Raw genomic sequence first — 13,954 nt, 5'->3', positions numbered from 1 at the left:
TCTTCTTTTTTTGACATGAAACAAAGCATTATATTAATTAGGAAGGGACATAATGTCCATTAGTACAATCTGTTGAATACAAGGTGGGGTTATACCAACCCAAATCTTATCAGTATGCACAAGAGCAAAACGAGAAAGCTCATGTGCAGCACAATTAGCAGCTCTACCCACATGAATCAAAGAAACTTGAGCAAACTGGCACTATAATGCAACAATATCTTGTAGAATAAAACTAAGATAAGATCCATGACTCCTGCACTGTACCACAGCATCTACTACACCCTTGCAATCTGATTCATTATGAGGAACCAATCTAATGCATATTGCAGATTGTTGTTTATTTGATACCATGCTTCTCCCAAATTAGTTCTCATATATGATACCAAATTAAATAATACTGACAAACCACAAGATCCAATACATCATGATCCAACAACATACAATTATCCGGATGTGTTCAATCCTTTAAGATTTCATGTAAGTCTACCCAAGTGATCTACTATGTAACATTATAATTGGTTAAGGAAAATAGAAGCTAAATTTTGATATTTTAATATTCACAAACCACAAGATTCCGCTTAAGCCCTTAATAGAACAGAGGAAATCAATTACACATTTAGATACCTCAATTCCCATAGACAAATTCCCACACAGAACCACAAAATAGCACAAAACCCCACTGTAATGCCATGAGAAAACGTGTGGCAACAGCAGGCTAAAAACGAGCACACAGACAGCAGAAAAAGATCATACAACATCCAAAACTCAAGATCAAAGTTACTCAATACAGCTTCTTGGATTCGTGCTCACCAATTACAAGTGGGTATTTTTATTGTGTGTGTGACTTTGCTATAAGCTATAAACCAGTTAGTAATTAGTAATTAAGGGGAAAATTTGGGGAAAATGACAAATGGGTACCTCACCTTAGCAATCAAGGGTGCGTGCGTGGTAGACTCACTCTTCAGAGAAAGGAGAAGCCACGATAGAGAGGCAGAGGCGTGCGGGTCTTCACTCTTCAATCTTGTCGTCAGCCTTGGGTGATGGGTCTGGGAGAAGGAGAACTGGCAGGGGCGGAGGCGCGGCTGGGGCTTGGGTTGAGCGGCGCAGGGTGTGCGTGGTGGATTGGTGGTGGCGTGGTGGTGGCCGCCGGTGGTGCGTGTGTGTGTCCGCTTGACCTAGGGTAGTGAGAGTCGAGAGAAGGAGGGTGAGGGACTGTGTAGTGTGCGTGAGTGTGAGAGAGAGGGTCTTTGGTGCAAATTTAAATTTTCAGGGGGTTCAAAAAATAATTATACAGGGGGTAAGTGAGAATTTTTTTTCCAGGGGGTTCGAGTAAACAGCCATTTTGGTCCTTGGTTGTGTATAGCTGTGACGGAATGGTCCTCAGCTTTTAAAAATGGTCGTTTTTAATCCTTGAATGTGTTGACGTCGTTCAAGTTAGTCATTTTTTCAATTTTCCGTTGGTCCCTGAGACGGAAAATGTCAAATGTCACGTTTTTTTACACGTTGGCATCCTACGTGGCTCTCCAATGGTTAGAATGAAAGTAAATAAACACATTCAGGGACCAAAATGACGAATTACTTCAAAAAATCACTTAACCATAATCTTCAACCTCATCTTCCCTTCATCCTCAATCTCACCTTCTTCTTTCATCATTTCCAGAAAACAAACACAAAATCCCCAAATCTTCATCCTCCATCATCTTTTTCCATATTCAACCATTAAACTTTAAAACCCCAAAAAAGTGTTTCTTCAACTTCATGTTACTCATCTCTTATTCTTCATTTTTGGGTCTTTTTATTCATTATTTTTTTGTTGTCAGTGTTTCTTCAACCCTTACCAATGGACAATGGTGGGATTAGGGTTAGGCACATGCTCCCACTGATCCTCATCTCCCTCGCCGCATTAATCTTCTACACCTTCCACCAATCCTGTCTCCCATCTTCAATCCCAGAATCAAACCCTAATTTCACCCTCCGGAACCCAATTCCAAACCCTACCCCCATTTCCCCCAACAACAATTTCACTTTCACCATCAAACTCCTCGCAGGTTCGTTGATGGGTTTGATTGGAAATTCGGCGAGAAGGTGGTGCATTACAGGACTGAGAACGTGGGGTTGCAGGCACGGTGGTTGGAGGCGTGGTGGCCCGGTTATGATGATGCGCTCCTTCAACAGGTCCTCTTTCTACTTCATTTTTTAGCGAGTGATTTCAGATCTAGTAGTGTGGGCTGATCTGGTTCATGATGTTAGGGTTTCAGAAATTGGAGAAGTGAGAAAGAAGGTAAAGTCAAACAACGAAATTTGTGTTTAATTGGGAGATAGAGTTTATGACATTTTCTGGGTTCCTTAAATTTGGAGAAGTAAAAAGGAAAGGTCGCGCACCCCTAGCTTTAGCTTTAGGCTATGTTTGGATTGATGGAACATAACGGAGCGGAACGGAACGGAATATAATGGAATGGAATGGAGCGGAATGGAATGGAACAAAAATTACATTCCATTGTTTGGGTATTTTACGATGGAGCGGAACAAATTTACCACTCTATTGTTTGAATAATGAACGGAGCGGAATGATTATTAACTTTTTTATTCCTAGATTACCCTTTTGATTTTTTCAATTCTTATGATTTCTCAAATATAGTTCTCAATTTATACACCCCACTTCATCTTCTTCATTTTTCCTCTTATATTTTTTTTATTTATTTTAATTTAGTCAGCGTTGTAGTACAATTGAAACACATGAACGTAAAAATTGACAAACAAGAATGAGAAAGATATTTTCCAAAAAAAATGAGAAAGAAGAACAATTGAATAATAAGTTTCAATCAACAATGGAACACACTTAAAAAATGGAGTTGCAGAGAACAAAATAATTGAAAAAGAACGAAAAAGGGAAGAAAAAAGCATTCAAGCACGAGAATAATGGAATAAATACGCACAGTAATTGAAAAACAATGTAAAAGAACACACATAAAGGTTAGAAGGGAGAAGATTCACAGCGGTTGAGTCATGGAAGGAGGGAGAAGTTACCAAGGGTAAAATAGTATTTTTATGATTAATTATATGGTCAGTTTTTCTTTCCATTCCTTTCCACCCAATTTTGGGGGGAGCAAATTTGAAGGAAAGTAATGGAGCATGATGGACCTTGAACCATTACTTACCACTCCCTTCCATCATATTTTAAATAAAACAAACAATGGATCCTTTTCTCCATCCCCTCCCCTCCACTCCACTCCTTCCCCCTCCCCCAATCCAAACAGACCCTTAGGGGATGAAGTCAAACAACAAAATTATTCCAAGCTTTTGGGATGGAAAAATTGAATGAATTTGCAGCAAAATTGAATAAGAAAGTTTTTTTTTCTTGTCTTTGATCTGACTATTTTGTGCCAGTTATTAGCACACGACTTTAAAGTTCATGGCTTTTGACCCCTGTTTGATCTTTTATTTCCCTTTTTTTATGCGAGTCTACTTTAAAAAATCTGTACAAGTGTAATTCAAATTCCGTTGGCATATGTTGTTTGATTTATGTCAATTTAATGGTTAATTCATTTTTTGTTTTATTTTGGGTATGGTTTTTAGTTTGATTCGAACAAGAATTGAGATTATTTTGGGTATGATTTTAGTTTTATGTCAAGATGATGGAGGATGAAGATTTGAGGATTTTGTGTTTGTTTTATGGAAATGATGAAAGAAGAAGGTGAGATTGAGGATGAAGGGAAGATGAGGTTGAAGATTATGGTTAAGTGATTTTTTGAAGTAAACCGTCATTTTGGTCCCTGAATGTGTTTACTTACTTTCATTCTAACCATTGGCGAGCCACGTAGGATGCCAACGTGTAAAAAAACGTGACATTTGGCATTTTCCGTCTCAGGGACCAACGGAAAATTGAAAAAAGGACTAACTTGACCGACGTCAACACATTCAAGGATTAAAAACGACCATTTTTAAAAGCTGAGGACCATTCCGTCACAGCTATACACAACCAAGGACCAAAATGGCTGTTTACTCAGGGGGTTCATCTGAACCCCTGACTCTAACGTGGGTCCGCCCCTGGTAGACAATATTATCATATTTGATTGGGAATTTTTTTATGTATGACTTAATTGTTGTGTATTTATATTATTGTGTTCCTTCCCCTTTACCTATTGTTCCTACCGAATTACCACTTTGGTAGCCCGATTTAGAGAGTGTGTCCCTTTTAAGCCTAATAAGCACCCGATGCTTAAGGGATAGTTACCGAGCTACTACTAATGGTAGCCCGATCAAGAGGATGGTAGACAGAGCAACTCAACTAGGCATGTAAATGTAACCCCAATATAAAAGTCATTGGTAACTCCTACATTCATTGGTCAATCATCATACCACTTAATGTAACCCTAATGTTTTTACTTGGGAATGTTTGTGTCCAAGGGGATAATATCTTAAGATTGTTTTGGTCTCTCAAAGCACCGTCGAATGCGATCGCATTAGCTTGGAAGGTGTTGATTAACAGGGTCCAAACAAAGGTGAACTTGAACCGAAGGGGTATTGATTTAAATAGTGCATGTCCTTTATGCTCTACATCTGATGAGAGTACCGATCACCTATTCTTCTCTTGTCCAGTGGTGTGGAAGGTTTGGTCGAGGATTTCAGCATGGTTTGGCGTTTATTATGTCATCCCAACAGATAGCTCTAGCCACTTTCTACAACATTTGGGAGTTTTGGGATCTTTAAAGCATAGAAAAGGGGGCTGGGTCGTGTGGCTTGCTGCTATAGTATGTATCTGGCAAGGGAGAAATTCCGCAGTATTTAGAAATTTGCAATTTGATGCTTGTGCAGTTTTTGATTTGGTTCAATTCAAAGCTTGGAGTTGGCTTAAGGCTAAGGTACGCAACTTTGACTACTCCATGTTTGAATGGATCTCGAATCCTCAAGAGTGTCTCCAGGGATTATGATGGGGCTTTTTATCCAAGGCTGTGCTAATACAGCAGTTTCTCTGATCTTTTTGGCGGCTGTTGGATGTTTTACAAGGAGCTAGGCAATCAATTTCCATCTTTATTGGGTGGTAGCATCTTATGTTTCTTGTCTGTAGTTATTTTGGGGTATTAGCTTTCTATATTTTTGTGGCTTTAGCAGTATGATGGGTCTTAGACTCTTAGTTAGTCTCTCTTCTTTTCCTTAGCTTTTTTTTTCCCCTCTTTGTATTTTGGGTTGGGAACCCCTTGTGCTCCCTTAAGATATTCTTTGGGTTATAAAAAAAAAAACAAAACTAAATGACCTAATAAATCATGCATGCCATGAATTCAAAACAAATCCTCAATATATTAAAGACCTAAGTCCACGACCACGAGATTTAAGCATTAGTGAAATATACATATTCTATCTCTTTGTCTCTTACTCTTCTTTTCTTCTTTCTTTAATTGCATAATTTATCCCCTTTTTCATAAATCAACAAATAAATGAATAATTCATAGGCCCGTTACAGACAGGGCTTCTCTTTTTGGTGCTTGCTCCGGTGCCCCAACATTCAGACGAGTGTACCATACACTAGTGATGTGGGCCAATAATATTAATACATCTGTGTTGACATGGATAAGTAAGTAGTGATTGAATATTAATTTTAAACAATCATGTATTGATCCTCGTATTTTTTAGTTTTGTATATACAACCCACATATTTTTTATTTAGTTTTTAATCAAGCACTTCACTCTCTTCTTATCTCCTTTTTCATCCTAGAACCAAATTAGGTTATCACCCCCGTTTCCAACCACCGCACCACCACCCTTCTTCTTCTTGATTGGGTCGCAAATCTTCCAACATCGTCCAGACTCCAGATCTGAACCGTGGTTCACCAAGCTTCGAATCAGCCTCCACAACCAGCACAAACTCAGAACTGAGAGATCGGTAGATCGAGAGAGACATCGAGGGAGGAGAAAGAGGGCTTCAGACGGTGATAAAGTTTTGAACAAAACAATGATAAAGTTTCGATCTTGTATGTTTCAATTTGGAACAAAACCTCTTAAGAACAAATCTTCAACATTTCTGGGTTTCATTCAATTTGTGGGTTTTCCAATTTTGAGGCAATTTGTTGGTTTCTTGAGGTAGATTCTCACTTGCAATTCGTTGGGGCAAATTCTCTTGGAGCAATTTGTGGGTTTTACAATGACTCAACATAGGTTTGTTGTCATTATAATTTTTGCTGTACACATAAAGGAATGGCTTGCGAGGCTCCTATATATATATATATATATGACAATGGTGGTGCAGCATTACAGATTTGGATAATTGTTGCAAAGGAGGGTGGGGCTAATATTGGATTTCCCTTTGTTCCTGGAAACTATGATACTTCAATTCTCCTCTTTCTTTCCCAGATTTTGATCATTTTGTAAATGTTGTTATCTTTTGGGGCTGATACATAAATTATACGTAAATAGAAAAGTATTTTGTCGTATATACATAATTGTTACGTATGTTGCATTTTTTTTAAAGTACAGGTGTTAAATAATTAGTTGTACAACTCATTCGTGTAACATGCCCATAAAAAAATTGCTTGTACCACAGGAAACGCCTCTCTTTTTGCAAACATGGCTAAAAGCCTAAAACAATGAAAAATCTCTCTCGTCATTAGTCATGACTCTTATCTTCTATGTCCACCAAGGATTACAGAACATTTCGTCTGCATAAAGTCCAAGTCATGCCCGACATAGATTTGACAAAAGTCAGTTTTGGCTCAGCTATTAGAATACTTACATCAACATAAACTCTAATTATTGTTGCTTGTATAAATTACACACTAAGAAAAATATGAAAAGAAATTAAGCTTGCATAAACTTCAACTTTCAAAATTTGCCATTTCCAATCGTGTTTTTACATTCATTATTCATATATATCTTCATAACTAAAAACAAAAGCAAGTGGCAGAAACAGGAATGGAAACAGCACAAAGTAATTCTATGTCATTTACGTTATTACGTATAAGTAACGAGTAACTGGAAGTGAAAACTTCTTGTGTCCATGATAATGGATATATACGGCAACTAGCTAATTTAATAGTCACGGACACTGTGGATTTTTCCCAGGTCCACCATAGTAGAAATACGTGCCCCATTCCTTGCTGTAGGAGGTCTGAATGTTGTAACAGTTCGAGGTTTCTGCTATTGTTGTGATGTTCTGCACTGATCTAAGAGTGTTAGTCACGTCCACAATCTCAATGTTCCGGAAGTAGCTTGCTTTTCCGTAACCATCCTCGGCAAAGTGGCCGGAGCCCATCTGGGTGGACGTGTGTTCATCATTGGCCCGTGTGTTCACTACCTCGCCGCCCCACTCCACCCCCGTGGCGTGGTCTGCTAGGTGCGTGAACAGCTCCGCGGGCCAATACCCCACCAATATGTTGTCACCATAACTCAACCACCAATTTCCCACATTTGGATCCTAATTCAAAGTGTCACCAGTCACACATGTTAAAAATTGGTTTATTCATAAACCATATTATTACTTATTATAAAATGTAATATCTAATATATGTTATTTATAATAGCTCTAATATGTTATAAAATCAATGCTATGAAGTGTTTTCAAGCACATTGATAGATTTGTGTGTGGAAGAAATTAACCTTCCAAATGAGGATGGTGACTTCATATTGGTTGCCAGCATAAGAAGAGAGAGGAGAAATTGCAGTTCCAATGGCTATCCTGCTATCGATTTGAACAAAACCAGAACAGAGAAGGTTGTAACATCCAGTTTTCCCATATGAGTCACTCTGCAATCAATCACCAAAAACCTTTACACATTTAAAAACACCACATGTTTGCAGCTGAATAGCTAGAATTTAAATGCCCTTTCTCTTACAGTCTTATACATAATTGCCATTTATTATTTCCCAAGAAAAGGGAAAGAGAATGAAGAGTAAGAGAAATGAGAAGAAGGAATAGAAATACTGACCGTCCAATAAGTGAACAATCTGGGTCTGCTGTCACCATAGATCTGTGGACTGACCTGACTAGTAGAATAATCAAAGGTTCAGACATGCACTTTTTTTCATTAAATTAATTAGTATTTCTATCTATATAAATTAAACATTAAATACAAATATACAATATATTACTAATGTGCATGGCTGCATGCTGTTGCTTCAAGGAAACAACTGAAAATGAGTGATCATAATAAAGAAAAAGAGTTTTGATGTGAATAAAGATTCATTAAAACCACCATCATGCATTAATGAATTTTGTATCTTTCTTCATTGTTAACCAAAGGATCTCCTGGCCAATAGCTATGAAACTCAAATCATTGTTAGCATACTAACCCTAGGAAGCTGACTAATGAGTTTTTTCTATTTTAAAATCGAACTCTCCACCACCTAAATTTCTCTCATTTTTTTTCTAATTGAATCCATTCATTAATAAAATGAGTTAGAACTTAGAAGTTAGAAGGAGTGTACCTGCCACCCAGCTTCGATACTGTTGAGATCAGAACCATCGAAGAAACCTGAAAGGAGCCAAATTTGTGAGAGGCTGAACTCGTTCATCACTTGAATAGATGGCTCCCACACGTTTATTGATGCTTTTGCTCCGTAAATCTCTTGTGGCGAATCCGATCCCAATCCTGTGTAAGCGACTGCATGCTGCGTTTATATGCACCACACACGACCACTTTAATTAATTAACTAATAATTAATGCACAATCTCCATTTATTAGTGTGAGTTGAACTGTTGAAGTGCAAAGAAAGCAATGTTAAATAGCATTCTATCTCTAAAATAATTGATTTTTTAAAGGATACCGTGTCTCTGTATACAGCTACTGAGTGATGAAAAAAAAATTCATCTTATGGCCAATTTTCCTTATTCATCAAGTGGCAAAAATGATTATTAATTAGCTAATTGGTATAATAGTATTCAATTAGTTGTATTAATGTAGCAATAACATTCTGGCACCCCAAACAATCATGTGCAAGCTGAAATATTCACCGCTCTTGTGAGATAAGTTCTTTCTACTCACATCGAATATGCGACATTATTTAAAGAGAACATGTACCTCATGATCATTGTTGCTGAATATATCATTAGGGGAGACATTGGCAGTACGGCGAGAGAGAGGAAGCATTCCTGGCGGTTTCTTGCCAAACTCATACAAAGACTTTGCTCTCAACACATCATCCACTGTGCTCCGCCGTATGGGAACCGTCCCTTTTGGACACCAAGTTCCATTTCGGTGCCACATTTGCCATACAGCCTCTTTTGGCCTATTCTCTTTTCCTCCTTCCCCTTCCATGTTTCTATTTTCATCTCTTGTCACATTCATCCCTCTTGGCATCTCCGTTGGCGCTTTCTGTTGCATCAATCAAATCATTCAAAACTTCAAATATAATCAAATTGGTCCATACCACATTTAAATTACACAAGCAGAATAAATAAAGTAAATGAGTAAAGTAGAGTGAAGAAATTAATGAGGTAGTTGGTTTTACCTGAATCTTATGATTCTTTAAGAGAGGGTGATCGAAAGCTAGTTGTTTTCTTTTGTGAACACAATCTATGAGATCCCCATCTGGACTCTAGAATATGATTCAAAAGAAGGAAAAAAATGAGAATAGTTAATACTTTTGCAATAGAGAAGAAAGAAAAATATCATAAAAGAAAACAAAAAAAAGGAAGAATGACATTAACGTGTGATCATTACAATCTATTTTTCTCTAAATATATTTCTTTAAGTAACATCATATCCTATCATATCATATCATATGTTATATGTATTACTTCTCTTTATTTTTTCCTTCTTCGTACAAAACAAAAATCACAAACTATATAGTTTTTTTGTATTAATGTTATTACCTCTATGGTGAGAACAGGAGCCTTGTTAATCTTCTCCAAGTACCTGCTAATCCTTTCAAGTCTCATTCCACTGACTTGGCGATGCCTTGTGTAATTTAAGATATTGGATTCATGATCAGCCACAGCCCTTTGAAAAAGTATGGTGATTAACAAAGTTGGAAGGAGAAGATGATGATCAAGAAGAGCAGAAAAGGAGAACCTTCTTCTCCCACCAATAGCCATATCTTTCAGTGCCAACAAAATAAAAATGGGTAAGACAAATTAATTAAAAACACTAGAAAGTCATAACTATCAACAAAGGGAACAGCACAAATATATTTGAAGTGTTTCATGGGTAATATTACACAAACACAAACAAGAAAAAACAAGTTGGAAAACGACTTGTAATATTATTGTGAGGGGGGAGGGGGGAGGTGGGTGAGATATCAATTAAGGTGATTCTAAGAGACCCTTTTGAAGCTTCAGCATCAAGATCATGATTGCTACTGCATTTGATGGTTCATGTATTGATGGTCCATGATGAAGAAGTTTATAGAATTCTAATGCTGTTTGTTTGGAATTGGAAATAAACAAACCTTGAATCTTAGGAGGAGGGAAAACTTTGTAAGGAAGAGAAGAATGGATGAGTGACTTCAAAGTTGAAACAAGTCGTTGAAATTAAAGCATTTTTATAGCCCAAACCTACCAAACTGAAACAAGCAATTCCCTTTTTATTGCACTCCTTCAATGTGTATCTGCCACCATACACTTTGCCATTAATATTTTCGCTTGAAACCTTACCCCTTCTCTTGCTTTCCTTCTCAGTCTCTACATTCCTTTGCTTAACCTTTTTTTAAACCCTGACAAAAATTAAATGGCACTTGATTGGTGGAGGAGGATTGTTCCTTTTACCTTTTGGGATTTCCACGTGGGGCACCCGAATTTTCAATATACTTTTTCTATTTTTCGATGTATATTCCACTGGCAACAGTAATGAGTTTAATTTTTTTGACACTAAGAAATTACATTAAGATTTTTCGCAAAAAAATATTCTTTATTCACTCATCCAAAATCAAATCCAAAATCAAATCATGTACTAAATGCTTAAAAAATTCAGTTATTTACTATATTAGAAGTTGTTAAGTGGAATTTTCAATTATGATCCCCTAAAATGTAGGTATGGAAGAATTATCCCCTAAAGTATAGGTATGGAAGAATTATCTGAACATATGATCTATGCTATTCTAAAATGACACTTAAAAAAGGAACGGAGGAAATAGTACGCTACCCTCTTATTGTAACTAGCCTAATTAATGCTACTAGAACTCAAACGTAGTGTTTGATAATTTTTTAAGAGTTTGCACTCTCAAAGTCAAACTCGTTCTGAAGCATATATTTGATTATATTCCTTTACTTAATTAGTGTATCATCATAGTTCATACTTCATACTATCAATCTCATTATTTTCCCATCAATACTTTCTCATTTCGAACTTTCTAATTATTATTATTTTATAAATATATATTTTATACTCCATCTTTAAATTCGAACTTTCCATCTAAGAACACGACGTGTAACTAATATTTTGACCATCTTTAATTTGTGCATTAATTAGATACTTTCGTGTTATGAAATCTAATACCAAAAGCAAAAACATTAATACCCATCCGTTACAATTTGATAAGTTTAAATGTATTGTAAGGAAAATGTCGTTCTCATGGTTTTCGATTTTACTCAATAAAATAGTTTGCTTTTGAAAAAAATAAAAGGGTCAGGAAGTATTACAATGGTCAAATAATGGACTAGTTTTTTAACCGTTAGATATAAGATTTGGAGAAAATTTTTTTTTTTCTATAGGAAGTTAACAACCATCAAACCACAAGAGAACAAGCTAAGGGATGACTAGAAAGTCTTATAGGATAAAAAAATCTATCTCTGGGAGGAAAATTCACCACCATAACACCTAAGGATGGCAAAGAATCAACCCAACGCGCAAGCCAATGAGCTGAAGCGATCTTATCTCGGCTGATCCAAGAAAAACTGGCTTGCCAGTTTCTGGCTAAGCGCGTTTGAGAATATTGTTAGAACTGATGGTCAAGATTGAATGGGTGATAAAATGACTAAAACGTTAATTCGCTCCTCACGTCCTCTTCCTCCTTCTTAGGTATGTTCATCGGACGGTTTTGGGCCGCCAACGTCGGTTTCGGGCCGCCGACGTCGGTGAAAATCACCAAAAAATCCCACCACCGACCGGTAGGGTATGTTTTGACGAGACAAGAATTGTGGTGGTGCGGAGGTTAGGGTTTGATGGTTGAGGAGAAAAGAGAAGGAAATGTGTAGGAGAAGGGCTTTGAAGGGGTGATGGCAGTGGTGATTTGAGAGGGGAGAAGGAAAACAGGAGGTGGTGTAGTGTTGGCTGTTGAAGAGGAGGTGATGGTGGTGGTTTCAAAAATGGGTGATTTCGATGGAGGTTTCATGAAAGGGAGAAGCGATTGTTGTGGTGAGAGAAGCTTGCGATGGATCTGACTTTAGAGGAGGGAGGAGCGACAACGGTTTCGGCGCTACTAGGGAGGAGTGACAACGGTGAAAGGAAATATGGGAGGCGTCTACTCTGCTAGGGTTGATGGAGAATGAGAGAAAATTAGGTTTAAATATCTAGGGTTCTCTAACTCGTGCTGTTTTTTTTTACCGTCCCCCTTACTCACTCACATTGGGCTGGGTTGGACATTTTAATTTGTATCCCTATTCGGTCAGAGCCCAAACCGAACTTGACCGAACCAGACTATATACGAAATTGTTTTCTTTTAACCGAGAAACCCGAAAACCGACCATTTACACAAAAAAAGACTTTGGTTGGACCGGGTTAGTCTGGACAGCCCTACTCCTTGCATCCTATGTTGAGTCGATTATAATGAAGTTTTGAGAACTCTTTCACTCACTGGCGGGTTTCCCGACCGTGACGGGCATTGGCCTTCTCACAACTATTTCTTTGTCGCTTCCAACACTTTGTGGGTAAATGACAATGATGACGATAACATAGAGGACAATGGTGACACAACATAGACAACGACGTGTAATGGCTAGAGATGTGGCTAGAGATGGTGTGATGGAAGAGAGTGACAAAGGGAGTAAGAAATGGCTTACAAAGCCACCGCGAAGCGGCAAGCAAGGTCAAGAGTGGAGTAGTGAAGTTGGTTTATATAAAACCAGGTAGCGGACCCACAATAACTCGCTTTTTCGTTTTTTCTTCTGCACTATATAATCAAACCAAACCACGTGAACTTCAACACCCAAATTGACTGATATATAATTGAGAAAACCCTTACCTAGAATATGCAATTTGTCAATTTGATGAATGAAATTAAACAAAGTAGATTTCCAACGTTGGGAACACTAACCACCGTGACAAGGAGAGTAGGCTCCCTCAGAATCACTTCCTTTAGCTTGAACCCCACGAGATCCAGAAGCTTCATCATAGGAGCATGCGAGCATCTCTGATTTTGATAACAAGATCAGAGTGTTTGAGGCGGGAGAGGATTGAGCGGGCGACATGACAATGTTCTCGGGGAAACATTTCATAGAACCTCTTCCAGTGTAATGGCTAGAGATGGTGTGATGGAAGAGAGCGAAAAAAAGGAGAAGAAATGGCTTACATGGCCACCTTGAAGCTTCAAGCTCGGTCAAGGGTGAAGAAGTGAAATTGGCTAATATAAAACCAGGTACTAGACCCACAATAACTCGCTTCATCATCTCTTCTTCTGCACTACGAAATTAAACCAAACCAAACCACGTGAACTTTAACACCCAAATTGGCAAGGTAAACAAATCATTCAGGTTGATCAATATATAATTGCGAAAACCCTTACCGGGACAATGCAATTCGGCAATTTTATGAATGAAATTAATCAAAGTAGATTTTTCAATGTTGGGAACACCAGCCACCGTGACAAGGAGAGTAGGCTCTCTCAAAATCACTTCCTTCAACTTAAACCCCACAAGCTCCAAAACCTTCATCATAGGAGCTGAAGGTTAGGGATGGTGGAGGACAGGGGGATGTGAGCATCTCTGCCTTCGATGATAAGGTCGGAGAGTTTGAGGCGGTGGAGGATAGAGAAGGCGACATGACCATGTTCTCAGAGAACCATTTAATTGGACCTCTGCCAGTTTCAA

The 13,954-nt window shown here is 37.9% G+C and overlaps 1 protein-coding gene across 3 annotated transcripts; it reads right to left on the bottom strand.

Annotated features, from left to right (window-relative positions):
* Window positions 1-6,907: 6,907 nt before the first annotated feature.
* On the bottom strand, window positions 6,908-13,291 carry LOC130720806 (uncharacterized). 3 transcript variants are annotated; one of them, XM_057571507.1, is made up of 8 exons: window positions 13,183-13,291; window positions 9,806-10,029; window positions 9,442-9,528; window positions 9,012-9,305; window positions 8,419-8,601; window positions 7,920-7,973; window positions 7,591-7,737; window positions 6,908-7,408 (listed from the first exon to the last, which is right to left on the bottom strand). In XM_057571507.1, the coding sequence occupies exons 1-8, from the start codon at window positions 13,274-13,276 to the stop codon at window positions 7,031-7,033; spliced, it is 1,461 nt and encodes a 486-aa protein (XP_057427490.1). In that variant the 5' UTR covers window positions 13,277-13,291; the 3' UTR covers window positions 6,908-7,030. The 3 variants fall into 3 exon arrangements, with proteins under 3 accessions (XP_057427490.1, XP_057427492.1, XP_057427491.1); XM_057571509.1 differs by lacking the exon at window positions 13,183-13,291 and adding an exon at window positions 10,381-10,494; XM_057571508.1 differs by lacking the exon at window positions 13,183-13,291 and adding an exon at window positions 10,255-10,360.
* Between the last annotated feature and the right edge of the window lie 663 nt (window positions 13,292-13,954).

Source organism: Lotus japonicus, chromosome 5, assembly GCF_012489685.1.
Source record: "Lotus japonicus ecotype B-129 chromosome 5, LjGifu_v1.2".
Taxonomy (NCBI): Eukaryota; Viridiplantae; Streptophyta; class Magnoliopsida; order Fabales; family Fabaceae; genus Lotus; species Lotus japonicus.
Note: the sequence above shows the minus strand (reverse complement) of the source record. Positions and strands in the feature narration are given on the sequence as shown.